We start from the raw sequence: 10,929 nt of genomic DNA on the forward strand, positions 1-10,929 counted from the left end.
GCGAAATGTGACAATATATAATATTCATCATATTAATATAATATGTTAAACATTGGTTTGCTGTGTGTTTATACGTAAACAACACGTTTGACAGGTTTGCTATTTCTTTATATCCCTATTTGTACAGTTGGTACAGTCTGCGCGTCTTATAGGCGCCAAAGACAGAAAGCGTCGAGAGCGTCAATTAGAAACACGCTGTGCATTATTCTTTCTTTATCTGAAAATATATTGTTATATATAAACAATATATATATATATTGTTATATATAAACAATATATATATATTGTTTGCTAACGATCAATTAACATCTGGTTTGGTCAAATCACAAGTGTGTACAACTACAGCTACTACTAGAATCTACTCGTTTGTGTCTATATATTAATTCAAAATGCATTTTCTTCATGCATCAAATCTTTGTCCGCTCTGTTTTGGGTTTGCTCGCCCTCTAAGTTGACTGGAATATACTGCAGGGCTGGTTGTTCCCAACCTGCTCAAGTCACTGCAGGTGTCACTGTTGTTTCTTCTGTGGTATTTAGATCTCTCTTGTCATATATTTTAAATGCAAGGTTGAATATAGGTAGAGATTATTCCTCTGGCTGTTTGTGGGGTTAGATGTGTAGTAAAATAAAAGGGGACAAAGTCCACTTGACAGTTTCTATAGCTCAACAATTATTACACGACAGCGATTTTATTTTTGTGGTGAAAACATTTATTAATCACATATTGACATCCACATTATTGAAAAAAAACAACAACATACTTTCATTTTAAAATAAATTAGGGTAAAATGCCTGATTGTATAGGCAAATAAATCACAATATCAACCTAAGGCATACTGTATATATTGCAGTTTATTACTGTGCTGTGTTGTTTCATCTCTGCAGTTCAGAAGACAGGACAACAGTATAAATGTCTGGAGCCCATAAATGTCATAGGCTTCAAACTCCCATCACATCTAAGTTAATACTAATATCTTGCTTCTTCTCTGTTACTGCTGCTGATCTCCAGTCTATCTTCTCTGCTGGTTTCAACACCAGGCACACAGAGAGCATTGTTTTTTTTTTTTTTTTTTTCAAGTAAGACTACAAGCAGTCACAGTTCATTTTAAGGCAGTGCAGTTATCGGGCTCAGTTTGAACTGGTGGTGGACTGGGGACTGCAGGTAAGAGGTAGGGAGGGTGAACACGGATGGCTCAAAGTTTTTGGTGTTGAAGGTGGTGGTGAAGTCATTGGCAAAAAAGGAGGCGGACTCTGGGGCACAGGGTGTGGCTGGTTCAGGTGTGGCAGCATGAACTGGGGCCGTGGAGAGGACCTCTGACTCAAACTGGAGAAGCTGACCCATGAAGCTGAAGTTAGGTGAGATGACAGCCCGGCGCTGCTTGATGATGTCAAAGGCTGCATCCAGTCGCAGCTGCTGTGTCCTCATGATGTAGGCCATACAGATGGTGGGTGAGCGTGAGATGCCTGCTTCGCAGTGGACCAGGACTTTACCCCCGGATTGTTTCACATGATCTGGAAGGAAAAGAAAGAGCAAACAAAGCAACATAAATCATCTGTTGTCAGATTGGGGGAACAATCTTTCTTTCTCTCTTGCTGTGAGTGTCTGTGAAATTGTAGCAAATTACAAATTTTATTTAAAATGGTGTCAGATTTTATTTATTTCTATTTTGTTTGTGGGCATTTTTAATTGATACTGAAGAAATCAAATTATTATAATGAATCAACAGGGAGTTCGAACTGTCAAAAATAGCAAATGAAAAACACATTTTAAATGTATAATTATTATCTACAGTTTACTCCCACTCACCACTAAATGAGAACATTTTTGCACATCCTATCTAGTTTCTTTCTCGCACATACAGAAATAAAAAGGAACACAGGACTGCCTGGATGCACATACATCATTTAGCCTACCAGTTTCTATACACACACAGACACATGAGGGTACATTAAGAGTACCTACAAAGAAATATAGTTTCTGTCGCCAGTATAAGTGTTGCTCATCACATATTCTCAGAACTACTGCAAATTACTACGTCTCCTGTTTGTCTGTGTTTGATATATCCACAGACACTGGTTCAACAAGGCCACTGTAGACACCTACACGTCTCTCTCACTCTCTGTTACATAGAAACATGTGGGACCACTTCTGTCTGGCCCTGAGAGTCACTGCCAGGGGAACAACAATCATTTTTGACAGCTCTGATCCTTGATAAACTGCATGAATGAATCACAGTTCTCCCATCTGAAATGGAGGATGCAGCAAGAGGGAAGAGGGCTGAAAAAAAAAAAAAAGACTAACAGCAGCAGTGGGTGTTTTAATGACCATCCTCGATGCACCTCATTGGCTGAATATGTCATGACACGCTTAAGAAGCTATTTTCATCCAGGAGGTCAATAATATTTATTATCTCTTCCCTCAACTGTTCATCATCAGGTCAGAAGACTTTCGGGCTGGTGACTGATATTCTTTTAGGGGCCAGAGGAAGCTCAGTGAGGATTTGTGTGCACCACATTTCTAATCACTTGGCATAGTTGATGAATTTTGGTAGTTGTGCCCGAATGTAGGCTAAACTCAACCCTGGAATCACTTTCTGCCTTATGTAATAAACAGGCTTACTCAAAGAGACCCTAAATGTAGGCTGCATCCCCAAACAATGCACAATACCAACAACAGTAGCCAACTAACACCGGTCAGCCAAGTCGCTCGTAGGTGAGCTTAGTCCTTGGTTATACCAGGCTATAAATAGCCACCAGCGCATTGTGTATATCATTTGTGCCTGCTGCTATTATCCAGCACCTCTCTCCTCTCCCACACACTCTTTCTCCCTCAGAAACACATTCACTGCCCTGCTGCTTTCAGGTTCACCATGATTAACACCTGTAAACGACCGGTAACTATGCTTATTCATTGCGTGTCAATCAGCTAACGCTTATCTTCCACCCAACCATCATAAACAAATGTGTGTGTAGGTGTGGGTGTGGGTGTTTTTTTGTGTGAGAGAGGGCCCTGAACATCCTCCACCCCACCATTACTAAACACGGACAGCTCACCCAGTCATCCCACTGACTGACCACACCCAGCAAAGATTAGGCCTGCGAGGCAATGACGACATGGGAGCATCTTTCCAAATTTACACGGGGAGAGGATTGGAGGGAGGGAGAGAGGGAAGGAGGTGGAAAGAGGATGGGGGAACTGAGTAAATCCTGAATGACGGATTTGAGGCTGGCAATCAAGTTAAAGTGATTACGGTTTCTTATATCCCTCTATTTGTGAATGGCAGCAGGTGAGAGGCAGCGATAACGGGGGCTTATCTGAAGACGTATTTCAAATATAAATACACCTATGTATTTATTTGTGTCAGCTCAGGTGTACTTGAGACTCCTTGAGGTGGTGGTGCACTATAAATATACAGACGCTGAGGTGGGTGTTATTTCAGGAAAAGATTCCAGTGGCATATTTATTTCCCTCTCTAGCTGGTTTGAGTAAGTGAACTATTCTGACTTCTAAGCCAACGAATCAGCTACTTTATAATATAAAAAACTGCATCCTGATACTAACAGTTGGAAGTAAACCCAGCGAACCAGTAAATACTGAAAGAGCTCTGCCTAATAAGAGAGATCCATTCGTTTCAACTCACCAATAAACTCTATGGCCTCCTGGAAGTGTGAGCTGATGTCAGCCATGTGGCTGTCCTCCACTGGTATCCACTTGTAGTCGTAGTGACCCTTGGCCGGCTGCAGATCCCTGCGCGACACATTGAGCAAGGCCGTGATGTGAAGGTCACTGAGATAGTCTTGTCTCGAGGCATGGTAGGCACTACCGAGGTAGAGGAAAGGCAGGATCTCTACGGGTTTACCCTGAGGGGCAAAGAGGCAAGAAAAAAGATGTGAGACAAGTAGATAAGCTCTACAACATACAACAGACGAACCTCTAACAAGAAATAATATTGGACCCTAAGCCCTGATGCGTCTGCTTTGGCCCACTTTAATACACATCTGAGATAATACACCCATGGTCGAAGCCACAACATGCACACCTACAAGCTGAACATGATGTTCATCTGCAGACAAAATGTACACTGATGCGTGCAGCCAGAGGAATGGATTTCCCCTATTATGTGAACAATAAATTGAAATAACCCACAGTGGGACAACAGACACAATAGAGTGCTCTTTGAGATGTGAAGCAGTCACATGCTTTCGGTTTGGGCAGTAGCGAAAATAGAAGAAAGGTCAGAGATGAAAGAGTGTTTTTCTCTATGGGGTGTCCTTATGTCAGGGCATCAGTGAGCGGTCTCTCCCCTTTGTGAGCCAAATATGAGGTGGACAGGGAGCAGCGAAGGTCAGAGAATATCACTTCTATGTTGAGGATGTGTTTTGAATGGCTGCTGCCAAATATGTCTCTCTTCTGTCATCAGCAGGGTTTGCATGTGTTGTTTTTTTTTTTTTTTCTTTCTGGGTGAGGTTAAAAATAAAAACTGGTACTGTGAGAGAAAGGATGGGAAGTACTGTGGGCTACTGTAGTAAGGGTGTTTCCATACCTGATCGTAATCTGGTTTGTGGTGAGAAAGCTTCTCGCTGTGGCTGTTGACTCTTTTCTCAGTTTCAGTTCCGCTCTGGTCAATTGTTTTCACCTCTGTGCAAAGTTCAGGGTATTGAGAGTGGAAGTTCTCGTATCCTCCTGATCAAAAAAGGAGAAAAACCATGAAAACACTGCAAGAAAATAGGCTTAGCGTAACACTACGACTACCCCCTGACACACACACACACACATCTTGTGAAATGGCAGCGTTTATGAAACAGTCTTAGCGGGATTATGACCTTTATAACCTGATTATAGGAGCGTAATTAATTACAAGAGTCGGCAGTTTGAGGACCGGTAATCCTGTTAGGCCGACATCCTGACGCAGAGGTGCCAGACGGAAATGGACGCGTTTCGACACTTTAAGCACAGTCTTGAAGGATTTAGTGAATTCAGTTTTCTTATGTATATATATATTTTTTTTATCAATGAAAGTCTTAACGCCGCCAGTTCGCCTGCGTTTCTCACGATCTGACTCATGCGCTCCGTTGACGCACGCTGCAGGACGTCGCTCCAAGAAGTGCGAGGAAAAAAAAAAAAGAGGTTTCTCCCGAAACCAGCGACAAAGACCAAAAATAAGATATAGACTGTATTATAGAGGCTAAATCCTAAAACAGTATCTACATCTGAAACGATTCATTTACATTGCATTTATATAGACATACATTATTCTCAGAAGTTTAAATAAGAACAGTTAAATATAAATTATTATAAAATATTTCTGTTCATATTCCTCCAGGAATAATTTAGTTTTGAGAGAAGCCTCAAAATGAAACAAAAGTAAAGCCATACTGACGTTTGGTAGCCTAATATTTTTTATCATTTAAATAAAAACACATGAAAAGTTAGATAAAAACGTGAACCAGCTGTACATCGCCAGGGTTTAAATCAGATCAGCAAACACATCTTTGTTTTTCACTTTCTGGATTAAGTAGATTAATTTCCCAGACATCTCACCTTTTAGGAAGCAGATGTTTGCCCCGCTCGCTAGATGTGAGAGCGTGTTTATTACTATTTGTGCTACACTGTCCTTTTTCAGTTTTTGCCAATGGGACGTCCGGTCATCCAGAGCTACGATCGCCGATATGCTCCCCTCCCGAAGCCGAAACAGGGCTTTCTCGTCCGGGATGACAAACTGCAGCGGCACCGGTCCTCCTCGGGACCTCCGCACCACCACTGAGTTGAGATTGACATTGACAGAGCCTTTGATGTTGGAGTTCGTGAATGAGAAATAAGGTCGGCAGTCCACAATGAGGCAGCTTCCACACTCCTTCCTGATGATTTTCCGCAGACGCCGGCAGTCTATGCTGGACACTTTCATTTTGACGTCTAGGAGTTGTTATTATTGCCTAAAGAATACAGTTGGATTGCTCCTATACGGTGGATGCGGGCGAGCGAGGAGCCCCGTGCTCGTCCGTGTCTACATTTCCTCCGAGGGGATTCCGGCCGATCAGTTTTATGTGAATGGGACCTCCGGCGCGTGACGTCACGAACCATATATGGACACCGGCGAGGTGTGAACGTAGCTAAGACCACGCCCACAGCGATGACTGCACCGAGGCCCCTCCTCCGGTCCTGGTAAACAGAAAAACCTCCAGATGATGCTTGATTCAGCTATTACTCAGTGTCCTCACCCCGCACCTACACCTTTCATTTTCAGGTTCCACTTCGTTTTCAGCGACCATTTGAAGGGCTTAAAACCAGAAATGGATGACTAACTGTACAAATCGAATAATGATTTGAAACACTGACTACAGCCACAATTACAAATCTTTACAAGAAAAATACAGTAATAGAGGTGATGTGAAGAGGTGAATGATGCTACTGCACCACAAACACATATAAATACAGTCTACAGGCATGGAAACGACTGGCGATTGTTGTTTATCATGAATATCTGCTGAATATATACATCATATGAAAACAGTTGCCTTCAAATGTTTAGATTTCTCTGATTAACAGATCCATTTCCAAAAATAATCCATTTCCAATGATGCCTAATGGGGAAAAGCTAAATCCTCACGTGTTTGCTTAAGAAATTAGTAAGTGAGTGAATAGTTGCTGATTGAATTTCTGTAAAACAGATAATTCATCATTGATGTGTGACTTCCTGATAAAAGAGGAACTATAGTCACAGAGACACACACAATGTACACAGCACACACACACACACACTTATGGGAAATATTAACAACAAATATTACACTTATGTAATAGGAAACAAACAGCACATAGAGTCCTGCAGGTCTCCAGTAAACATTTACATTTCTTGATAAAAAAGTGATTCATTAATGCCATATAATATCTATGTGTTGACGCTATTTACCCGTCAGTAAATAACACACCCACTGTGCTGTAAATCTCCAAAGGTGGTGTTTTTTATTTAAGGCTACTCATAAATAGTCAGTAATGTAGGTAATTTAAAAGAGACAGATGACAGGGAGAATAAAGCAACTTCCGCTTAGTCCCATGTTTAGCCCAGTGAACCTGCCTTATATCCCTCAGTAAGTAAACCTAATAACTTAACAGGTTTAAACGTCACACTGCCTTCACTCACACGACATGCAACTAGTCATTACAGTGAGCAGAGGACTGCGTTTGGGTTTTGTGAAACAGTATGTCACACTTGCGGTAAAGAGCAAGAAAGAGTCACAACAAACTGTTCCTTACAGCTACTATTAGTCATTTCATAGATTCTCAGTCAAAAAGCACAAATTAAGAAGAAGTTCGGAAATACTCTTGTTCTCCTGTTTGGCAAGTACGTTAACGCAATTAGCCTGTCTCTGTCTCGAGCTGAGAAAATCCACCTACAGGCCCCTTTGAAGCTCACTAATTAGCACTTTTTGTCACATTTATTTAATCAATGCAAAAACCAAAGTGCAAATACAACTATTTACCTTCTCACTTTGTATGGTTTAATTAAACAGGCTACAATTAGCTTAGCTTTACAGGTGGCTGTTTTTGTTGCCTTTGGACGGACACAGTTTATTTGTTTCTTTGTGTTTATTAAAACACTCAGAATAAAAGAGAAAAGCATTTTCCAAAAACTGTAAAAGATCCCTTCAATAAACTTGAATGAATAGGGCAACTGGCTGAACTTTCCCATTAGATTCTGTCTACTGCATGCATTACGGTCTTTTCCCACTCAGTTTGTGAGAAGAGTTCAAAAGTCTAACCTGTGTACACAGTGTGAACAAGAGGCCCTGAAATCCCCACTGGTCAAATGAATCCAACAAGTGTGAATTACATCATGTTGTGTCTGCTGCATGAATGCGTGGGAATGATAATGAGAGCAAAACAGAGACAGAAGAAGAAGAAGAAAAACCGAGCAGCCCTGATTAACTGAAATGGGGGCGGCTATGGTTCAGTTGTAAGAACAAGTTCTCCACAAACGACAGGGTTGTGGGGTTGAGCCCTGGCTCCTCCTACATGTCAAAGTGTCTTTTGGCAAGACACAAGTAGCAGTTGAACGGCAGCTGTCATAAATGTCCCGTAGGATGAGTAAAATATTTTACAATCAGTAAAATGTAACAAATGGACAGACGCAGTGACAGCACAGATACAGATGGACAGACCCCTAAAAACAAATCAATAGAGTCTCATTCTGTAATGAAGAAAAACATCTGCATGTAGACTTATCCCTGGACAGTTGCCTGTGTGAGAAAAAAGAGGCAGTTGCATAGAGACAGTAGATAGATAATACATGGATGCACTCTAAGATGACTTGGGGCTGGGTTTAGAGATGCCTGGATGGCGACTGAGGATTAGAGGGACAGCAGGCAGCGTGCCATATGGTCCAATCTAATCTGGGCTTGTGACATCATGGCTGATGAGCAGGGAGGCCCACCATCCGTTTCCGAGCCCTCATTTTATTATGTGGTTTGTTTGTGTCGAGGGTAAATAACAACGGTGGACCCAGACGAGCCAGATGAACAAAACATGTGTTCAGCCCACTCCTCATTCAAACATGTCTTTCTCTCTTCTCTTTCCTTTTCCTCTCACATCAGGGTTTATTGATGCAACAATATCGGGATTGCATCAGTAACTTTATCAATATCTCTGCAGTAACGCTAACAGGAAGCAGGCAGGCAATGTTAGAGCCAGCCACACGCCCGTTTGCACAGACTCCTGTAGCCAGCTGCTCAGCTATTAGGACTCTGTTGTATTGACTGTGACAGTGTTGAACACAGTATTTCCACGAGCTGTGTCATCTGTGTGGGGATGCCAGCGGGTCACGAGTGCAATGGGTCAGTTTGAAAAACTGGGATGTTTCTGTTTAGTGTTTGAGGGTCTGCAGATTAATACGTAAAAGAATGGGAACTGCAGCCAATGTGGATTTAAATACACAGGAAGTTATGTGAAAAGCAAAGACTACTGTATATCTTAGGTGATTAGATGTAAAACAATTAATTGTTTAGGTGTTTAGAACACTTTGAGAATGATATCACTGTTTTAGACACTCCGTAGACCAAACAATTAATCCTTTACTTACGGAAATATTCAGTAAAGAGAAAGAGAAAAGGAGAAAACCCTGCAGAGTGTGACCAGTGCTCTCAGCTTCCTCTAGGTCCACGGAAGTGAAGTGACCCCCGGTACTGCCACGTATCATCACAGCAGACTTGTCAACATGACAGTCAGAACAAACAGCATCTGCATTTCAGCAGGAACACTGAACAATTTAGGTTTTCTCAAGCAGCAAAGAGACGGTTTTGTTATTATTTGCTGTGATCTGTGCTGTTGAGTGAGGTCATTTTACCATTAGACGTCTCTCTCATGTCTACAGTGACAGTGATAAAAACAAAACCCTCTATCATCTAATAACAAAATGGTGCTGGGAAAATGGATGACTGTGAACTCAGATAAATATGACATGTATGGGCAATTCAATAACAGCAGGCTGGATGGTGGGTTTGAGAAGATCCTCAAAGGACTTTATCGTGGTTCTATTACCTATTTTCCATTAACCTGCTTTTCCCACAGTAATTTAGCAATTTCCAGAAAAAATACTACCAAAAACAAACCCTCCAGTTTTATGGTTGCACTATCTGTTGAGGCTCCTGCCAATACAAAAATTGCTTTTCTGCCTCATTCGTTATTGATTTCTTGTTGTTTCACTGTCGAGCACTGATCCAAAATAGTGGCTGCAAGAAAAATCTATTTGTCTTTGACTCTGTGCCCTGAAGTTTACTGTCATCGTGTGCTATTTTCGAGATCTAAATGTTTTGGGCTGTTGAACTTCGCTGTGCAAGTTTTTGTGGAACAATAAAGAAAGAATACAGAAAGAACAAAATGCTTGGAGGTAGATGTGTGTATGTACTGTAGTCTGACCACGAGCTCCAGCACCAGTTTTTGCTGAGGCTGTTAATTGCTTATATACTTTACCTTGTATTTCATAAAGTAATATCTTATTTACATTATTTGTTGCTGCTTTGAGCGGACAATAACGTTGACTGCATTAGGATGGTATTTGACTGCACCAAGTCGCTTCCTGTCCAGAATCTCCCTTCTTACATGTGGCTTATAAAAAGCCCCCGAAACACAATAGGCCACCTTTTCAGGGACATGTACACCCGCTCACCACGCTCCCCCCTCAGTTGCACAGGTGCTTCCTGGTTTGCTGACTGAGCTTAGAGATGATGCTGTTTCCCAATAAGGCTCACATTACTCATCTCACCTCAGCTGACCATGGTGTGCAGCAGACTGGAATTCCACTCATGTACCAAAAACCCAAAGAGGCAGTTTCAGTGCAGAACCACGATGAAAACATTTATTTCTATAACAAGAGTCACTTCTGGTAATGTCTCTCGCTGAATTAAAAAAATATGGGAAATGCTGATAAAGAGTATGGTTTATCAGGAGTTGTTTTTGTACGTTTTACACAGTGCGTTTACTAGTGTGGTGTGTCAGATGTTGTAGCGTTCAAACCCAAAATGTGCATGTATTCAATTACAAAAGAAGCCCAGCAGTAAAGATCCAACTTAAGGCTGCATGTGTTACTCCAGCTAGTGCTAGCATGAACCTTAAAATCTATCCACTCTGCTCTTCTCAGCTCTTAATCTTCTTGCTCATTTGTCCTCAGCTCAACAATAGCAGATAATGTTTCTTATGAAATTACAATAACTGAAAATTAGAAAATGAGGCAGAATTACTTGGAATGATCTGAGCCTCACTCAAAAACATAGAAACAAAGATGGATCACAGAATGCTTGGAACAATCCTCTTCATATAATAGATATATTAGGTTTTAGACAATATGTCTAGTAATAAATGTTCAAAAAAAGTTTCATACAGTATTTCAAATCAAAAAATGCAAATGGGGCCTCAAAAGGATCATCAAGATTAAT

At 41.2% G+C, this 10,929-nt stretch overlaps 1 protein-coding gene across 1 annotated transcript; it reads right to left on the bottom strand.

Moving 5' to 3' along the window:
* Positions 1 to 1,065: 1,065 nt before the first annotated feature.
* dusp5 (dual specificity phosphatase 5) lies at positions 1,066 to 6,009 on the bottom strand. The gene is made up of 4 exons (XM_026360857.1): positions 5,543 to 6,009; positions 4,545 to 4,684; positions 3,642 to 3,861; positions 1,066 to 1,512 (listed from the first exon to the last, which is right to left on the bottom strand). The coding sequence occupies exons 1-4, from the start codon at positions 5,904 to 5,906 to the stop codon at positions 1,106 to 1,108; spliced, it is 1,131 nt and encodes a 376-aa protein (XP_026216642.1). The 5' UTR covers positions 5,907 to 6,009; the 3' UTR covers positions 1,066 to 1,105.
* Positions 6,010 to 10,929: the final 4,920 nt, after the last annotated feature.

The sequence above is a fragment of the Anabas testudineus genome, chromosome 1 (genome assembly GCF_900324465.2).
Source record: "Anabas testudineus chromosome 1, fAnaTes1.2, whole genome shotgun sequence".
Lineage (NCBI taxonomy): Eukaryota > Metazoa > Chordata > Actinopteri > Anabantiformes > Anabantidae > Anabas > Anabas testudineus.